The 18,579-nt window shown below is 54.0% G+C and overlaps 9 protein-coding genes across 9 annotated transcripts; 5 read left to right on the top strand and 4 right to left on the bottom strand.

Moving 5' to 3' along the window:
• Positions 1–235: 235 nt before the first annotated feature.
• On the top strand, positions 236–1,894 carry BJY04DRAFT_228361 (maltose permease; the record flags this gene model as incomplete). The annotated part of the gene is made up of 3 exons (XM_073718826.1): positions 236–417; positions 464–526; positions 576–1,894. The coding sequence occupies 3 exons, from the start codon at positions 236–238 to the stop codon at positions 1,876–1,878; spliced, it is 1,548 nt and encodes a 515-aa protein (XP_073576311.1). The 3' UTR covers positions 1,879–1,894.
• Positions 1,895–2,056: 162 nt separating this feature from the next.
• Positions 2,057–4,478, bottom strand: BJY04DRAFT_204754 (uncharacterized protein; the record flags this gene model as incomplete). Its single annotated transcript, XM_073713531.1, has 4 exons — positions 2,057–2,409; positions 2,501–2,607; positions 2,661–2,780; positions 2,842–4,478. The coding sequence occupies 4 exons, from the start codon at positions 4,476–4,478 to the stop codon at positions 2,057–2,059; spliced, it is 2,217 nt and encodes a 738-aa protein (XP_073576312.1).
• A 1,059-nt stretch (positions 4,479–5,537) lies between these two features.
• BJY04DRAFT_73883 (2-isopropylmalate synthase) lies at positions 5,538–7,921 on the bottom strand. Its single transcript, XM_073720973.1, has 4 exons — positions 7,573–7,921; positions 7,369–7,513; positions 5,791–7,314; positions 5,538–5,742 (listed from the first exon to the last, which is right to left on the bottom strand). Exons 1-4 carry the CDS (start codon positions 7,578–7,580, stop codon positions 5,674–5,676), a joined length of 1,746 nt encoding a protein of 581 aa, XP_073576313.1. The 5' UTR covers positions 7,581–7,921; the 3' UTR covers positions 5,538–5,673.
• Positions 7,922–8,343: 422 nt separating this feature from the next.
• Positions 8,344–9,639, top strand: BJY04DRAFT_73870 (uncharacterized protein). Its single transcript, XM_073720972.1, has 2 exons — positions 8,344–8,687; positions 8,742–9,639. The coding sequence occupies exons 1-2, from the start codon at positions 8,526–8,528 to the stop codon at positions 9,558–9,560; spliced, it is 981 nt and encodes a 326-aa protein (XP_073576314.1). The 5' UTR covers positions 8,344–8,525; the 3' UTR covers positions 9,561–9,639.
• BJY04DRAFT_73885 (cytosolic branched-chain amino acid aminotransferase) lies at positions 9,639–11,376 on the bottom strand. The gene is made up of 4 exons (XM_073720974.1): positions 11,259–11,376; positions 10,974–11,206; positions 10,617–10,914; positions 9,639–10,516 (listed from the first exon to the last, which is right to left on the bottom strand). Exons 2-4 carry the CDS (start codon positions 11,080–11,082, stop codon positions 9,718–9,720), a joined length of 1,206 nt encoding a protein of 401 aa, XP_073576315.1. The 5' UTR covers positions 11,083–11,206; positions 11,259–11,376; the 3' UTR covers positions 9,639–9,717.
• A 417-nt stretch (positions 11,377–11,793) lies between these two features.
• BJY04DRAFT_177787 (putative MFS monocarboxylate transporter) lies at positions 11,794–13,947 on the top strand. Its single transcript, XM_073709640.1, has 2 exons — positions 11,794–12,122; positions 12,177–13,947. Exons 1-2 carry the CDS (start codon positions 11,829–11,831, stop codon positions 13,230–13,232), a joined length of 1,350 nt encoding a protein of 449 aa, XP_073576316.1. The 5' UTR covers positions 11,794–11,828; the 3' UTR covers positions 13,233–13,947.
• A 14-nt stretch (positions 13,948–13,961) lies between these two features.
• BJY04DRAFT_177788 (uncharacterized protein) lies at positions 13,962–14,393 on the top strand. Its single transcript, XM_073709641.1, has one exon. The coding sequence runs from the start codon at positions 14,040–14,042 to the stop codon at positions 14,235–14,237; it is 198 nt and encodes a 65-aa protein (XP_073576317.1). The 5' UTR covers positions 13,962–14,039; the 3' UTR covers positions 14,238–14,393.
• Positions 14,394–14,907: 514 nt separating this feature from the next.
• Positions 14,908–15,258, top strand: BJY04DRAFT_213266 (uncharacterized protein; the record flags this gene model as incomplete). The annotated part of the gene is made up of 1 exon (XM_073714833.1): positions 14,908–15,258. The coding sequence occupies one exon, from the start codon at positions 14,908–14,910 to the stop codon at positions 15,256–15,258; it is 351 nt and encodes a 116-aa protein (XP_073576318.1).
• An 815-nt stretch (positions 15,259–16,073) lies between these two features.
• On the bottom strand, positions 16,074–16,996 carry BJY04DRAFT_213267 (uncharacterized protein; the record flags this gene model as incomplete). The annotated part of the gene is made up of 2 exons (XM_073714834.1): positions 16,074–16,711; positions 16,987–16,996. 2 exons carry the CDS (start codon positions 16,994–16,996, stop codon positions 16,074–16,076), a joined length of 648 nt encoding a protein of 215 aa, XP_073576319.1.
• Positions 16,997–18,579: the final 1,583 nt, after the last annotated feature.

Genomic DNA, 18,579 nt, shown 5'->3' on the forward strand with positions numbered 1-18,579 from the left:
AACCACTGACTCGCAATCCTCCGGCCTATCCTCGGCTTTTCTTTCTACCCTCTCCAAGCTGGTTGGATCCATCTAGCCTTGGATGTTGAGCTCTACTCCCCGCAAACCAAATCAATTCAGCCTAATTACCCCAGATCTCAAGATGTAGGTATTACAGGGTTTATAAACCGGGGGTTATCCGACCCGACATGCTAAAACCCAGAACACTCATCCCACCCCCGTCTACTCTTACACCATGGATGTCAAGACAAACCCCGATCATGTGGACGACGAAAAGCTGGAGGCAGCTGCTGTCGGCATCGAGCATGCAGCGGCAGAGACATCTGCGATGGACAAGCTGACCATCCGTGAGCTCCTTTCTAACCATCCGGCTGTGGTATGGTGGGCCTTCTACTGGGGAATGGCTGGTGTAGCCTGGTGAGATCCTTCAGTCTGAGAAGACACCTCGTGCTGACTAGCATAGGGGGTTTGATTCGCAAATAAACGGTGCTGTTTTATCAGTCGAATCCTTCCGCCGCGCCTTTGGGTAAGTACCACATCCATTGTTCCACGCCATGTCAAGCTGACTGAAGTAGATACGTGCAAGACGGCGAGGCTATTCTTCCCGCCAACTGGCAGTCGGCTTTCAACACCGTCCCCAGCGTGGGCGGCTTTTTCAGCGCCTTTTTCTGCTCCTGGCTTGCCGACCGCATCGGACGCAAGTGGACTATGCTCGTCGGGCTTATGTTCCTAACAGGAGGGATCCTGGGAGAGATGTTCACCCTCGTCCGTGGCGGCTTCGTTGCTGTCAAGATCCTGCTCGGGTGCGGCCTCGGATTCATGCTCACCCTGGGACCACTCACTACCTCTGAAATCACTCCCGTAGCCCTCCGCGGTGTTGCACTATCCGGCGTCAATCTGGGCATTGCCATCGGCCAGCTCCTATCCAGCGCCGTGATCCGTGGCTTCGGCTCCCGAACTGACCACTGGGGCTTCCAAGCGCCTTTTGCAATCCAGCTCTTCTTTGTCGTCTTTCTACTCGCATTCCTTCCCTTCGCCCCAGAAACCCCCTGGCATCTCATCCGCAAGGGCCGCCGCGAAGACGCCGCGCGCTCCCTCCGCCGCCTGTACGGCCCGAAAGCCAACATCGAAGCCGAAGTCACTTCTATCGAACGTACCGTGCTCTTCGAGCGCGAGAGCTCCTCCCACTCCGCCACCTGGGCGCAATGCTTCCGCGGCACCGACCTTCTGCGCACATCAATCAGCCTCGGCGGCTTTGTCTGCCAGCACTCCGCCGGCATAATCTTCGTCCTGGGCTACTCAACCTACTTCTTCCAACTCGCCGGCCTACCCGACACACAAAGCTTCAACCTCGGCGTCGGCGTAACCGCCTGCGGTGTCGCAGGCAATATCGTCAGCTGGTTTGTCGTCAACTCCCTGGGCCGGCGCACCGTCTTCCTCACGGGCATGTTCTCCCTCTTGATCCTCCTCCTCCTCATCGGAATCATGGACGTCATTCCCGCCAACGGCGCACAGTGGGTCCAAGCCGCGGCAACGGTCATTTACAACTTCGTTTACTTCGCCACTATTGGCTCCATGGCGTACACAATCCTCGGCGAGACGAGCAGCGCCGCGCTGCGCGCAAAGACATCAGGTCTTGCAGCCGCCACGCAGTCTGTTCTTGGTGTCGCGATGAACTTTGCGAATCCGTATATGGTGAATCCCGACGAAGGGAATCTGCAGGGGAAAGTAGGGTTTGTCTTTGGTGGACTGTGTGCGTTTGCTTGTGTTTGGAGTTTCTTTTATATCCCCGAGCTGAAGGGCCGGTCGATTGATGAGATTGATCAGTTGTTTCATCGCAAGGTGAAGCCGAGGAAGATGGGCGGGTATAGACTTTAGGAGCTCTGGAGTAGCTTTACTTACCCCGGTTGCGATGACTTACTTTGCCCTTCATTAACACTTACTATAGCTCTTGGTTAACCCAAGCACTCTGAACAAGAAGACCCCATCTACAGCTCATGGCTAGCCCTTATACTGCACAGCTAGAGCCTAAAGAACTACACTACAAACAGCCAGATCACCACTCCAAACCACCACCACCGGAAGAAGAAGCAGCAATCCCACCTCCCAACCCAACTCTTCTCCCCTCACCCTTCCTCCTCCCCTTGTTTGTATCCGCCCTACCACCACCAATCTGCCGAAAAACCTCCCTCCCAAACCGATTATACAAAGGCAACACCCCCCCCGCATCAAGCAACATCTTCTCCATCCCCGACTGACTATACGGAAAGATCCGGTCAACCCCCTCAATCCGCACAGCCATGCGCTGCCGATCAATAACAACAACAGAGCCTTCTTGCGCGAGGGCATAGAAATCGGGTTCTGGGAGTGTAATCCCGAACATGCCCATGTTGAGCTGGTTGCGGTCGTCTGGCGGTATCAAGTATTAGTATAACGCAGCACAAGATAACCGCTCGTGCGTGGGTAGGCTATTCAGGTGAGTGACACATGGTAGACATACAGATAAAAGCAAACGTAGGCGCAATAACAGCCTCAATGCCGGCGCCTTGCAAAGCCCTGACTGCTTCCTCGCGGGACGAGCCACTGCCGAAGCCGCGGTCTGCAACGCTATATGTCTTGTGAGTTTGGAGGGTAGCTGTACAACAGGCTGAATGACGTACATTATCTTTGCGCCGTTCTGGGCGCGCTGCCGGAACTCGGGGCGGTAGTATTGGAAGCAGTGGCTGCCGAGGTCTGCGTTGTCGAGGCCCGGGACGAATTCGGCGGGGATGATGGCGTCTCTAGTAGGATAGAAAGGGTGTTAGAGTGGGCTAGTATTGGGGAGAGGATGGATGATCGTACGTATCGACATTCTCACCGAAGCGCTGAACCCTAGAGTGTAGCATTGCTCTGTCGGGGGTACCGGTGGTGTCCGTTATAGATATAGGAGCGTCAGTGTCAGAGAGATCACTTTCTCCTGAGAAAGCTCCAGCTTGATCTGATAGAAGCACCGGATCCGGCTCACTGATAACCGGCGCAATAGCCACCTGCATCGCCATCTCTTGCCTCCCCAGTATCCTCTCCAACCTCTTCCTGTCAACCCGACTCACCAACTCTTTCGGATCAGTAACAACCATACCGAAGCTCGACACAGCAACCACAACTGCACACGTCACATGCCCGATACTCCCCTTGCCCATGCGGTTGCGGAAGTTGCGGTTCTGCGAAGACAACCACACCTCGCCTTCCCCAGCTACATCCACATCGTTAATCCCCACGCAGTACGAGCAGCCGGGGGCTCCAATCTCAAACCCGGCTTCGCGGTAGATATCGAGCAGTCCGTGACGCTCGAGATTTTTGATAATGCTCAAACTACCAGGAGTCACCCTTCTCCGGCCCGGAGTTGGTGTCAGTGTCAATCCAGCGCGTAAACCAGCATCCAGCACCAGCGCAGCCGTAACAAGGTCTTCCTCCGTGGTAGTACACGCCCCAATAAAGCACCCATCCAATCCCATCCCGACAATCTCAGAAACAGGAACGACATGATCCGGATCCGGATGCAGCGCAACCGTATACTCCACCTCCGCAAGATCCACCTCGCGAACCTCCGCATACTGCGCCCCCAGATCAGCCCGGAAATACAAGCCCCCCTGATGCTCTAGATGCGGTCTCTGAGCATTCCACTCCGCCGTGCGCTCATCAGCCTCAAAGCAAGCCCCCATACCCCCAAACTCCGTCGTCATATTCGCAATCGCGAACCGCGCGTCGATTGACAACGCCGCCAACCCAGGACCCCCATATTCCACCGCCCGCTGGAACGCAATCGTATTCCGCTTAAACAATCCCAGGATATGCAATATCACGTCCTTCCCCGTAACCCCGAACGGAAGGGCCCCGACGAACTCAATCCGACAGATCTCAGGAACCCGGAACCACGTCTCCCCTGTAACCATCGGGAGCACCACATCCGCAGCCCCTAACCCAACAGCCAACGCACCCATACACCCCGCCGAGCAACTATGCGAGTCGCACCCGATAACAACCCGCCCAGGCAGCGCCCTCTCGCGCGTGAAATCCGTATGCAGAATGCTCGTATTGGCAGGGAGAAAGTCGACGAGTTTTGCCTCGCGATGGAACGCCTCGGCCTTTTTGATCAGGGCCTGCTGCCGCGGGAGATGGTTCGTGCGTGGGTCGACGGTGTGGTCGATTGCGAGCCACATGCGGTCGTTGCGGTGCAGCCGCGGGCGCCCGATCGCGTTGTACGTCTTTTCCATCCCTGCCCAGAGGATCTCCGATGTTAGCGTCCAGTCGACCTTGACGGTGATGATTTCGCCCGGTTGGATCCAGGGGCGCGGGAGGCCGACGGCGGCGTGGGTCATGATCTTTTCGATTACGCCCATTGGGCGGCGTGGAAGATTGTGAGGGCGAGTTGTTATAGGTGGTTTGGCGAATTCTGGTTCTGAGTGCGCGGCCTCGAGGTAGGAGTCTAGGTGGTGCATGAATGCGCGCGTGAATTCGTGGAGGGTGGCTGTGCCGCCGGCATTGGGGGTGCGGAGATTCGATCCAAGGAGTTCGATGGGGTCCATTGTTCGACGGATTGCTTTGCGGATTGCTGCGGCCTCTGCGCGGAGATTGAGTGATACGTCGAGGATTAGGGCTAGGCCAGGGAGGATGTGTGCGGCGTCGTGGGCTTTGAGGTTGCCCGTGCTAGGGTTGAGGATTCCCAGTATACCCGCGTCTGTGCTATCTCTTTGTATAGGCAGTGATATAGTCGCGGACGGAAGTAGAAGGTCTGAGCCCACGAGTGCGCGTGCCTGCGTTGAGAGAAGCGGCCCAGAGGTACTGTCGGCGAAAATGATGCCGTTTAGTTGGGTTGGTATGGACTCGATAAACACCGTGGCGGCATCAGCTGCAATGCAGTGGATTTTGACAAAAGGAAATTCCTTCTCAAGTATCTCTCTGGCCGTGCTGCTCCAGACAAGCGTGTCACTTACGATATGTATAGGCTTAGGTGGATGAAACAGCATCGAATATTCTCCTGCCCAGCGCGCCAGTACTTCCGGACTTCCTTGCGCACCCTCGCAGACGAAGGTGAGATCCAGATTCCTGATGCCTGCGGATTGAACAGGGAGACTCGTGCTTGGGAGGTAGATTGGCTGGATGACAGCCGAAATGCCGAGCTCATTCTGTAAACTGTGAAACTCTCCTGCCTCGATGTCGAGCGGGATCACAGCCGAGCCTCGACAGGCCTCGATGGCTGCGGAGGGCAGTGGTTTTGGACCAACACGGTATGAAGCAATCTCAAAGCAAATACTTGGTCGTGTGTTCTCAATAAAAGCAAGGACTTCTCTGATGGAGGATTCAGTGGACTCTTCATGGTTGTTCCCTGTCAATAGGGTGACCTTGAAGGTCCGTGGCCTTTGTGTCTGTAGACGAGAGCCCATTTCGGTAGGAGGGTAGTGAAGGTGGAAAGACAGAGAGCCATGCAGTGGGAAGAGATGGAAGTATATATACTTTTTCTGAGGACATGGGGGGTGTCCTCAACAGGGGTCGCAATCCCACTACTGCCATTCAACGCACTACATAACGTGAGCTACGAATCTCAACTAAGCGAGTGACTACCCCTGTTTCATGGTTCTTCTACTGTGAATACCTGTCTAACTACTCTAAGTGATATCACCAAAACAACGCCCCTCACACCACCTGCACAATCGGCAGCAGCCTCATAAATTGTCGATCCAACGGCAAATCCTCCTGCAAGTCCTGCACCCAATCAGTATCTAAACACTCTTTACCCAGAAAACGACTTACCAAAGCCGAAGACAAACAGGCCAGCGCAATCGCAACATCCCCCCGTTCCGCTGCCCTCGCCCGCCACATCCCCCTACAGCTGACAAGCCCCATCACAAGCGATCCCCGTCCCCCAGCAGGCCTAATAACGCGCTGCACACACTCGAACTCCAAATTCAAGCCCGCAAGTGAAGAGAACGCAAAGGAAACCGCATCAGCCGCATTCTCCCCTGTAGCCATGACCTCGCGCGGCCGGCCACGTACTAAAACGATAGCCTTCAGCGCAACGCGGCTTCCACCCTCGCCCTGGGCAAAGACCTCACAGGCAAGAATCCGCGAGTCGTTCTCTAGCACCGCATACCGCGCCAGGAATGCCTGCGTGATCTCCACCTCCGTCAGCCAGCGCCCCCTCGCCTCAGACTCAGCCTTGATGATCTTCGAAAACTCAGCCGCCACCTCCTTCGGTAACTCCAGATCCAGCGTCCGCTGCAACACCCACGCAACGCCGCCCTTCCCGCTCTGCGAGTTCACCCGGATAACGGCCTCGTACGTCGCGCCGATATCAGCCGGGTCGATGGCCAGATATGGCACTCTCCACGGCGCAAGAGCCTTGTCTTTTTCTTCTCCTGCTGCCCCTGCCCTCCACTTCTTAAACCCCTTGTTGATTGCGTCCTGGTGTGAGCCGCTGTACGCCATGAACACTGAGTCCCCCGCGTACGGCGCGCGTAGGTGCACCGGGATCTGGGTGATTCTCTCCACCACGCGGCGGATGGCGGGGAGGTCGGAGAAGTCCAGCCCCGGGGCCACGCCCTGGCTGTATAGGTTCAGTGCGAGGGTGACGAGGTCGACGTTGCCGGTGCGCTCGCCGTTGCCGAAGAGGCAGCCCTCGACGCGGGTGGCGCCGGCGAGCTGGCCCAGTTCTGCGGCCGCGACGGCAGACCCGCGGTCATTGTGTGGGTGGAGGGAGACGACGACGTCTGGGCTTTGAGCGAACGCGCGGGTGAAGAGCTCGACTTGGTCGGCGTAGGTGTTTGGCGTGCTGCGCTCGACTGTGGCGGGGAGGTTGAGGATTATTGGGAGGTCGGGGGAGGGACCCCATGCGTCTTTGACGGCTGCACAGAGGGAGATTGCGTAGGCGGGGTCTGTGTCTGAGAAGGCTTCGGGGCTGAACATGAGGTTCCAGGTTGTGTGCTGCTGGGTTGGGTCGTCCTTTGTGATGGCGCGGGTGTACCGGACGCAGTCGACTGCGGTGCGGAGGACGGCGTCCTGCGAGGACTCGAACATGGTTTCGATGAAGTTCTTGCTCGAGGCGATGTAGAGGCTGATGATTGCCTTTTTGGCGCCGGTGACGCTGTCGACGGTTCGGCGGATGAGCTCTTTGCGGCAGGGGGAGAGAACCTGCAGCCAGACGTCGGAGGGGGCGGAGGCGACGACGCTTCGGGTGAAGTTGAACTCGGTGTCTGAGGCGCTGGGGAAGGAGATGTCGATTTCTTTAAAGCCGACTTTTAGGAGGAGTTTGAAGTATTCCCATTTTTCTTCGACATTCTGTACATATGGCTTAGTTCACTGACTATTTGCTGGCTAGGAATAGAGTCATACCATCGGACAGGCAAGGGCCTGGTTACCGTCTCTAAGATCAGTTGCCAGCCAGCGCGGTGCCTTGGTGAGGCGCTTCGAGGGCCATGTCCTGTCTGGCAGGTCTGGAGGCCCGAAGGCCTCATATTTCTCAGACGGATTGCGAAGCCTGTGACAACAATGTTAGTTTGAGGATATAAAGGCAGGATATGCGTTGTGGTCACGAACATAGGCATTTTTAGGTAGGACTGCAGCACAACGCTTATGAGGGGTTCATGTCAGGCCATGCAATGCACCTTTTAACATGGATTCCCAATTGACATAGAATTCACCATAGTGTCTGCATATTGCAACAAAGTAGTCTCCTTCCCTTCCGTCTATACCCTGCACCCTCGACTCAGCCCTTGTAGGGATTAGCACTATCACATGCGGGTTGGTTTATACCCCTGTCCAACGGCCATAGAGTGGCAATTTCCCCTCTACCTTATCACCGTTGAGAGAGCAATTGTCAAATAGCCGATTGGCTGTACATCCTGCCAGAAAGTACCTAGATCACACGTGCTGCATCTTTCAGCCGTTGATGATTGAGGGTTTAGTCACCCCTCACCTGTAGGTAGTTTTCCGCCCGCCATAATTTCATATCGTTGCTCGGCAGTCTAATAACTATGTTTCAGCCTTCATCTATAGACGAGTCTAGACGAATGCCATTGTTCCTAGTGCTTATCTCTCACCAATCTGCATAGTGTGAAGGCTGTTCAGGTCGGATTAGGGCTTGCTTACGAGTCGTCCAATTGGTCTAGTCTACGATATGTATACTCTCAGCCTCAGCTCGAGAATGTCACCGTGATAGATCAGGTTCTAGATGGTGCAATCCCGAGCTGAATGTGCAGGCTGGCCGGTCCATGTCTAGGGTGTAAGCGGTATGCAGATTAAACCACCAATCACTATACAGTGTCACCCCAGTATCATATCTCGCTAATACTATTGTCTCAGGATGGATATATGTTGGTCGCCTAACGTGGATTCACGGTCGAAAGGCAATGGTGAGAATAGCTTCCTGGCAGTCAGGCCAATAATCATGCAATGCCGTCTATCTGCACTGTCGGCTCTCTATAAGTTAGACGGGGTGCATTCCGGGCTACTCTGCAGAAACACACTGAGAATCCACATCGTTCCTCACAATGACCATCCCAGTCCTTGACGCCTCGGCCCTTTCCCAAGGGACTGACGAGGAGCGCCGCGAGTTTGCCGCCCAGCTCCTCGACAGCCTGAGCACCCACGGCTTCGCAAAGCTCGTCAACCACACCGTTCCCGTTCCCCTGGTCAGTGAAACCTTCGACCAGGTAAGTCCACCCACATTCAAACATTACATCTACCCACTCTAACATCTAGACTAGATCAAGAAATTCTTCAAACTCCCACTCAACGCGAAGCTCCCCCTCCGCAACAACCCCAAGCAAGGCCAGCAGCGCGGATGGAGCGTCCCCGGCGAAGAAAAGACCTGGTGGCTAGAAAGCAACACCGGCGACGTGGCCGAGCCCACCTTCAGCGACAACAAAGAGAGCTTCGACTGCGGACACCCGGGCGACAGCCGGTTTCCCAATAAATGGCCCACCGAGTCCGATCTCCCTGGGTACCAGCGTACGATGGAGCGGTTCTTTTTCTCGTGCGGGGATCTCACGCTGTCTCTCCTCGGAGCTCTTGGCGAAGCGCTGCAGTTAGACCCGGAGATCTTTACATCCCGGTGCACGAACGAAGCGAGCACGATCCGCATTAACCATTTCCCGCCGATTGAGCGCAGCAAGCTCGATGAGGGCAAGATCAGCCGGATCTGGCCGCATAAGGATTTCGGGATTATTTCGTTGGTGTTTCCGGATGTGACGCCCGGGTTGGAGTATGAGGATCGGGGCAATCCGGGGACGTTTGTGCCGATGCCGTATGGGTCGGAGGAGGAGGTTGTGGTGATTGTGTCGGAGACGATGCAGCGGTGGACGAATGGGCTGATTCCTGGGGGGTTGCATCGGGTTACGAGGCCGAGGGAGTGTGAGGGGGAGACGGTGCCTGAGCGGTGGAGTCTGGTGTACTTTAACAAGGCTGATAGGGATGTCAATGTTGGGCCGTTGAGGGAGTTTCTGCAGGGGAGGGAGGCTGTGTATGAGGATTTGACGGCGCTGGAGTATCAGACGCTGAGGAATGCTGCGCACTATCCGGGTTAGAGTTGAGGGGGGGAGGATCCTGCAGGAGTGGATGGCTGAGCTTGATTTGATAGTACCTAATACGAAGGATCCTTAACGTTGGAGCCTTTTCAGCCTGCAGATGCACGTCAGACACTAAGACCATATATCAGCAACTTCTATCAGCTGCAGAGCTAATCTAAAGTCTCGCCTCTAATTCGACCTCGGCTTCCCCCTGATGCTTGTCCCCAAGAGGCGCCTGGACAAGGGTCTCAACCAGAACACTCCACTCATGTTCGTCCTCGCCATACTGCCGCGCCTCAATCCACTTCCTCATTTGCATAGCCAACGACGTCTCATTCCCACAGCGAATCACCCTCCCCTTCCACCGAATCCTCCCAACCGAAGTCACAACAGCCGCCGTCCCCGTCCCAAACACCTCCTCCACCATTCCCCGCTCAGCAGCCCCCTCCAGCTCGCCCATCGTAATCCTCCGCTCAGAAACCACCCACCCTGGCAGTCTCTCCCTCGCCAACCCAAGCACACAATCCCTCGTCACCCCCGGCAAAATCATCCCATCCAACGGCGGCGTCACCAGCTCCCTCTCGCCGTCTTCCAATTTCAGCACAAGAAACAAATTCATCGTCCCGGCCTCCGTGATCTCTTCCTCATCCCCGAATAGCCATAGCGCCTGGTGAGCCCCTTGGCTTTTCGCCTCCTGCTCCGCCACCATGCAGGGGGCATAGTTAGCGCCGACTTTGTGTGCGCCGCTCCCACCGGGCCATGCGCGCACGTAGCGCGCGCTGGGGGTCGCTTGCAGCACGATCCCTGCCGGAGCTGAGGTTCCAGACGGAGATAGAGTCTGGGATTGCGATTGGAAGTACGATCCAACCGGGGACGCAACGACGTAGAGCAGCGCCGACGTCGGCGGGGAGACACTCAGCCCGGGGTTTGTCCCTATAATCACGGGGCGGAGGTAGAGCGAGTATCCCCGGATACTATATTCCTCGCGAAGTAGTGTCAGCATAGTTCAGCTCTGTCTCACCTACCTACCTCAACTATATTACAGTGGTTGATTGGCGTGATGTGATTACTCACTTTGGAATCCACCGCCCCTCAATCTCTACAAATTTGGCTAACAGCGCTAACATCTGCTCTTCGTCAAACGTCGGTAACGAAACCCGCGCGGCGGAGGTATTCAACCGGGCGATGTTGATCTCGGGGCGGAAGAGCCGGAGAGCACCGCTGGCGTCTTTGTACGCTTTCATCCCCTCGAAGCATTCGAAGCCGTAGTGGAAGACGCTGGCGGTGGGGTCGAGGGTGAGTGGTTGGTAGGGGGTTATGCGGGGGGTGTGCCAGCCGTGGGTTGCGGACCAGGGGATTTGGAGGGTGTGGTCTGTTGGTTGTTGGTATTGGGTATCGGCATGCATGCATGCAAGTTATGGGTTCGCTTACCAGTGACATGTTTGCCGAATTGCAGGTCGGTTGGGTTAGGGAGGGCGACGGGATGTGGATTGAGTGTAATGCGGAGCTTGCTGGCGTCTGGGCCTAGGAGGGTGGGCATCTTGGTGGTTGTTGTTGGGTGGTTTCGGTGTATGCTGATACTTCATGCATGATTTTATACATCTCAGCCGCGGCGAAGGAGTAACCCTGTCGAGGTCCGGTATATGGTCGGTATCTTTTTCGAACTATCAATCTCATTTATCATGTGCAGTGTAGATAGAACCATTGTCAGCTTACTGGTATACACATCTGTGCTGTAATTCGTCGCATATCCTTGTCATCTCAGGCAGGCATAAAGTACCTCCAGTCCAGCTCTCACATTCAGCTCGGTTACTAAAAGCTGACCGAATGCTACGCGATGCAGCAGTCAAGCCACTAGCGAGACACCCCTGTTCTCCGACACGGCCAGACCGCAATTTAACCGTCTCCTTCATCCAAAGCCAGAGCCGGAGTGGCGAAGAAAAGTGATCAATCCCATACTCTTCCACAGTTCATCAAAGAAAACTGTCACTTGGCGAGCTGTGCCGCAACCCCTCCCTCCGCCCTTCCCCAGACATCCACCGAATCAACAGCGTCAGATTGGGTCTGATCGAGTCAGTCTGACCGCTTGGCTCCGGCTAACTAACAGTTAGCTCCAGTCATGGATGATTTGAGCCAGTGATTGCTCCTTGGCGTGCCGCTAAAGGGACCGGGATTGTAGATGAGATTGTGTGATTGCCGCTGTTTAAGTCTGTCCTCGATTTGTCTCTCCCCTCTGTTTTCTTCCTCCCAGACGGCCACACTCTCATTCCCAATACCCAACTCACAATGAACGAGGTTTCCAGCTCCCACGCTTCCTCAACCGAAGCCGAAGCCGAAAAGAGGATCCCTCGCACCCCCGAGAGCGAGAATATCGAGGAAACCGCCCTCTCCAGCAACACCAGAGCCTACCCTCCCATCGACACGGGGAAAGATGCCTGGTTCTTTCTCGCCGCGTGCTTCGTCATGGAAGCCCTGGTCTGGGGATTCGCCTTCACCTACGGCGTCTTCCAGGCCTACTACACCGAGACTGAAGAGTTCAAGAACTCCAGCAACATTGCCGTAATCGGGACCTGCGCTATGGTAGCAGTGACCAATTCCTCTCTTTACACTCTCCACTAACATTCTCTTCCCCAGGGCATCATGTACCTCGACCTCCCCCTCGTCTTCGGCTTCTACCGCTACTGGCCGAAATACCAACGCATTGGCTGCGGCGCCGGCGTGCTCGTCATGTGTCTCGCCCTCGCCCTCTCCTCCCTCTCCACAAACACCACCCATCTCATCATCACCCAGGGCATCTTCTACGCCCTCGGCGGCTCCTTCGCTTACTCCCCATGCATCCTGCTCATGGAAGACTGGTTCGACAAGCGCAAGGGGCTTGCCTTTGGCGTGATGTGGGCCGGCACGGGTCTGGGCGGGGTGATCCTCCCGCTGGTAATGGAGCAGCTGCTGCACAGATACGGGTTCAGAACTGCACTGCGTGCGTTCGCGATTGCTCTGTTCATCCTCACCGCGCCGCTGGTATATTTCGTGAAGCCGCGCATAACACCCGAGAAGAACCGGACGTGTGCGCCGTTGCCGAATCTGAAGTTCCTACTCACCAAGACGTTTGCGCTGTTTGGGATCTGTAACGCGATTGAGGCGCTGGGGTTCTTTCTGCCCTCGCTTTATCTGCCGACTTATGCGCGGATGATTGGCGCGAGTAGTACGCTGCAGGCGCTGACGGTGATTCTGTTCAACGTCGCCAGTGTGGTGGGGTGTGTAGCAATGGGCGCGATTGTGGATAAGCTGGATGTGACGCTATGCATTCTTGTGTCGACGGTGGGGTCGACACTGGGTGTATTTCTGGTCTGGGGGTTCTCGATGTCGCTGGCGCCGCTGTATGTGTTTTCGGTCATCTATGGGCTGTTTGCGGGGAGTTACACGAGTACCTGGCCCGGGATTATGAGGAGTGTGGTGCGTAAGGAGAGCTCGGCGGAGAGCAGTATGGTGTTTGCTTGTCTTGCTGCTGGGCGCGGGGTGGGGAATCTGGTTTCGGGACCCCTGAGTGAGGCGTTGCTCAGGGGGATGCCGTGGGAGGGAGAGGCCGGGTATGGGTATGGGAGTGGGTATGGGACGTTGATTGTGCTGACGGGGGTGACGGGGGTGGTGGGGGGTGGGAGTTACATTGCGAGGTGTTTTAAGTGGTTGTAGGGTAATTCCGCAAGATGGTCTGCTGCAGATCACTGGGGACAGGTCTCTTATACAAAGGACCGCAGAGAATAGAAGGCAGGCAACTTCACTACCTGTGTTGAGATAGAGTGCAGGTTAGAGCAGCAATGATGGATCGCGTGGGTTAGGGTATAACGGTGACCCGGAGGTATAGTCTGTAATAACGGCGGAAGGTTGTCTATCCCATGATCATTACGAGCCCGGGCAACGTCCTGATTCACCTTGCTCTGCGCATGTGGGCTTGCTGGGTAAGCATGCACTGTTCCGCTCAGTCGAACAATTGCAACGGGAAGCTTGTGCTGGTCGGGTAGATGTCCTAGAGTAGCCATCATAGGAGGTGTTGGCAATGTCGAAGATGAGGAAGATGCGAGTTTGCCATTTCTGCATTGTCAGCAGCATCAGTTCGGGTTGAAGGCTGTAAGTATCCTCTAACAAGTTATTATGCTTGAGGATATCGAAAGCGATTGGAAGGATTTCCTCCGAGAAAAACCACGCCTGTCCCCAATGTTCATTCCTGTTTACAAAAGCCTCTTTTCATATGGTGTCCTTCAAACTTATTGTGTGCTACAGGTGGCCATGCTGTCATCAAGAAGGAATCACTTTGGGCCCGTGGGAGGACCCTTCGCGAGAATCTCAAATATACGACTCTGCGCAAGGCGTAGGCAATTATCGTGCCTACAGTCCTTGAAACCATTGACTTGGCAAAGTCTTATTTTCTTCACGGACTGGGGCAATTCAGCACAAGCTAGGTATGGGCTGAAGGGGGCGAAAACAGTGAGCACAGCAACGATGGAGAGTCAGAGCCATGGCTTCGCCACTACATTCGCAGATCGAATAAGGAGCCCAAAAGATATCCGGCGGGATAATACCCTTTTGAATCAGGAGCCTGGACAGGCACTGATCATCAACTTCCGCCGCTCCACTTTGAGCACACAGGCATCTATCAGCAACAAGACCGCTGTCTCGGTTAAGAACGAGAAATGTTAAACGTTTACGCTGTCTGGAGAAAGGTCTAACGGACTGATCTGCTTGCTTTCATCGTGGCCACATCAAAAAGGCGCAATGGAGGATTTAAAGTCCAGCAGCGAGCGTACCTAGTATATACCTAGGAAGGCACCGCAAGCAGCGGCCTGGGGGCCCTGACCAGATCTCTTAATTTTACCTAGGTGTGGCATTGCTTTGCGGATTGCGGAATACATGATCCAATGAGGATCTATGTATCTAGCACTGGCTACGACAACCAACTACGAATAAGGATATTTTTTTTACGAGAGCGGGATAATGCCTACTAGGGCCATTGTTTTCTGTCAGTATATTTGACAGAGGGGATACACTTCGGAGATCGACCGCGCTTAGGTCGATCACTTCCTGAAGAATGAACTTACTTACGCCAAAGATCCCTCTGAATGCTGAATACGCTCTCTACTCCATAAGCTGAATACGCTTCAATGTAGATACGCTGTGAAGATCCATTACGCTCGCCAAGCTGAGTACTCTTGGGCAGCTCGATATCAGAAAGTACCACAACAGTAGGTATATAAACCCCGTTGACACCCAGTCAAGTATCCTTCATCACCAGCCAAGCAGTTCCCAACCATCCAATCTCACACTACATCCCAATCAACAAAACCTTCCTGATACTCTCAAGACCATCAAAATGCACTTCACCAGTCTCCTCACCCTCGCCGCCCTCACCCTCCAAGGCGCCCTCGCCGTCAACGTCCTCACCTACAGCGGCCGCGACTGCACCGGCACCGTCCAGGACGTCCACGTCGACAACAACGAAGCCTGCTCCACCAAGACCAAGCCCTTCATGTCCTACAAGGAGAACGGCTTTGGGAAGAGCAACGGGCAGCGCATCGCCTTCTACAACCAGCCCAGCTGCAGCGCCAACTCGTTCTTGTACGATACTTACTCGTACGATGGAGATTACTTCCACTCGAAGCAGTGCTACAACATTGATGGCCACTCGCCTGTTTCGGTTGCGCGGGGGATGAAGCTTTACTAGGTTGCTGGTATGTTGGTTTTCTGCTTGCGAGAATGATTAAACAAGTACTAACTTGGCGTTTGGAGATGGGCGTCTTGCAGCTCAACTCCTCGAGATGCAGGCATGGCTTCGTCAAGCTTCCAATCATTACTCCTCAAAACCAACTAACCGTTGGGGCTTGTGCAGTTTTGGGTGGTGAAGCTGCACAACAGTGATATATACAGGAATTGCACTTTCGCGAATAGGCCTCTACGTCCTCTTGGCTTAGTTCTTTTGGCTTTCTCGTGTATTTAACCCAGTCGCTCGCTCGGTATTGCAATAGATCGGATCTGCAGATTTTTTACCATCTTCGTTGTCATCCTCCTTGATATCTTAGCCCTCATACCTACTGCTGGGGGTTAGGGCTAGGTAGTCTAGCCCCAACACCTGGAGGACAAAATGACACACCGTTTTTGATGTTACCAGACCTCTTACCTGAGTTTATATGCTAACCTGTTAGGACATGTATACACTCGATCAACCGAGTTGGGATGTCTATCCCCAATCATGCCAACAAGAGTTAGAACCAGTATAATAAAGTCAGTTGAAATGGTGCTTCGGACAGTGATCCCATACATAGTCTTTGCTACCTCAACAATAACATACTTCACTCTGAGGGCTTAGCCTTTGCCATCTAGTACGCTGAAATGACAACCTCATTCCAGCCTTTTATCACCCCCCCCCCCCCCGTCATCACTGGCGCGTACTGTATGTAGATGAACGCGCATAAAGCCGAAAACCAAGCTGACACTGAGATTCTACTCCAAACAGAAGCCCGGGTTGAGACAGAACTCTATCTACCGTACGCAAGAGGGCAAACGTTCATAGTAGTGACATTCCTCAACCCACAGCTCCCGATTCCTCACCTCACTCATAATCTCCAGCGGCCGACTAAGCCCCTCCACCATCTTAACATCCTCGAAAAACGTAGCCCCGAACTCCTTCATAACTTCAATCCTCTCCTCCATGCTCATCGCAAGATCTATCTTCCCGAAATCCCTCGGTATCTCGTTTCTATTCGCGAACCTCAATACCCACACACCCGCCCCGACCTCTGCTCCTCCTTCGGCTGGTGCCGTCGGCCACCCATAAACAACAACCTCCTCCTCCTCCGCCGCCGCCCTCTCCCGAAACCCCACCTGCACGCCATCATAATCATGCGTGCGTGGCCAGAGCGTTGCGCCGGTGCGGCGGAGCAGCTCACAGAATGCATCTTCTTTGGAGGTGCTGGTTGCGCGCTGCGAAGGTGAAAAGCGCGGGAGGGATAGGAAGAGCATGTCGACGAGGTTAGCTTCTTTGATGAGGATTCCGCCGGTGGAGGGGTAGCCGTAGATGGTGCAGCCTTGTGTGTCGAAGGTGGTTCGGGCGGTTGGGGGGTGGTTGATGTATGAGAGATTGTGGGGGCGTGGGGGCGAGTCTGAGTCCGAATCTGAGTCTAGGTTTGGTATTGTTGTTGGTACAGATGTGAGAGGATGTTGCTGAAGCTCATGTTTTAAACAGGTTAGAGTGCAAAGAGGAGAAGACTATCAAGGCCATGCAGATCCATGGAAATTCAAAAGGATAGAATGCAGGTGGCGGTACCTTATATGACAAAGAGAACAGAGGGGCTAACAAAGCCACTGGCAGGCAGCCACGTTCCCGACGTATGTCCGGCATATATTTGATGCCTATGCCTCTACCTAATATGACTACCTGTAGTTCCTTGCAAACTTGCAGGCATGATAGGATAGATGCTTACAAAAGAGTCTCCACGTGGGTCGTGTATTTGCTAGTTGTGGTCCGGTCTCGATACACATATCGCACCCTCATACCTAAGCTCCGTAGCTGCTAGCCCCGGCGCAAAGGATAAAAGAGCAAAGGCGATGCCATTTGGAAGAAATCAAATTGGAAGCAGTGCCTCACCCCGCCAGCAGAACCTGTTGGTGTACTTGGGGTACTTCCGCCAGCTCGCACTTGTAGCTCGCTACATCAACAGGGGCTTCGAACTTAGCAAGACCATTAGAGAGGGTGGTTGGCGCGATGTCTTCATCACTAATACGGTCTTCGGTACTTGGTAGGGAGACGCAAGGTTAGTAAGTAGGAATTCAGCAGAAACCAAGAGTGGGCCCTCAATTCTAAGATTACAAGGTAAGGGAGGTGACTTACTTCCAGAAAGTGCAGCTGACACTGTGTACAGAGTCGATATTAATCCATGACTCACTGTGTACACTGTTTTGGAGAAATATTCATTCGTCAGTCATACTGTGCTATACCAGATTGGCTAAGGTATAGAACACCAATATCATGATATAGAGGATTATTGGGTAGGTTAGTGGAGCATGGTAAGATAGCTGACCTTCCTCTATCATAGCAACGATTCTCAGAGACTAGGTATCTATACCTCATTCCCCGACTACTAAACATAATCTGTTTCCGTCATATACTAGTTAGCATGTGCTGCAGGTGTAAGTATGGAAGTAAATCCTTAGCAGGGCAACTAGACTAGGTAAAATAAGTAGATAATGCTTACTACTGCTAATGAATTTTGTGCGGTAATGATGGGAGACAAAGCTGCTAGGAGAAGAGAGGCAGTGAAAAGCTTCATTATGTTAGATTCTTTAAGTGGATAGCTCTTGCTTGGAAGCTTCAGGTTGTTGATCGACAGAAGACAGAAGAATTTGCATTGTCTTTCGAGCTGCAGCTGGGGATATTGGGATCAGGAGCTTATTTATACTGTTAGAATGCAGTAGAAGCCTCCGCTTCTTGTTCCTTTTTAGCGTGGGCTGAAAGTGTATGCAACTCCAGAGCTTGCGTTTGGTCTGCATTACCACCCTCTTCGGTCTTCTGTCCAGTGATCTTCCGAAGAATACCACAGGCGCGAGCGATGGAGGCCGGCCCTGTGCTACTTTAAAGCCATTACCGTAAGCAATTATGACCATTGGACAGCAATATCCTTGTTGATAAGGTGAGAACAGCCCACTTCGTCCGACCTAAGAATCCTGGTCCGGCATGCATGTATGGATGGTGGTGTATGCCATATCTGGGAATTAGTGATGCATAGCATAGATTGTGGCTGTAGCTCCCAGAGCACTGGTGGCATCTTGCAGGTATGGTAATCGTATTGGGTGCTCAAGATACTTAATGCTAGTAATGACTTGGTTCTAGTTATCCACTCCCAACGCCATAGCTCGGTGTCGAGTTCGTCGAAGCAGCGCTTACGGGGGAATCCTTGAGTCGGCCAACTCTAAATAATAGCTGCCAGTCTACTATTCAACTGCCAGAAAATGATCAGCGGACAGGAGATACAAGGGTTCGAAAACGTCA

The sequence above is a fragment of the Aspergillus karnatakaensis genome, assembly GCF_047715665.1.
Source record: "Aspergillus karnatakaensis strain CBS 102800 unplaced genomic scaffold BJY04scaffold_3, whole genome shotgun sequence".
NCBI lineage: Eukaryota > Fungi > Ascomycota > Eurotiomycetes > Eurotiales > Aspergillaceae > Aspergillus > Aspergillus karnatakaensis.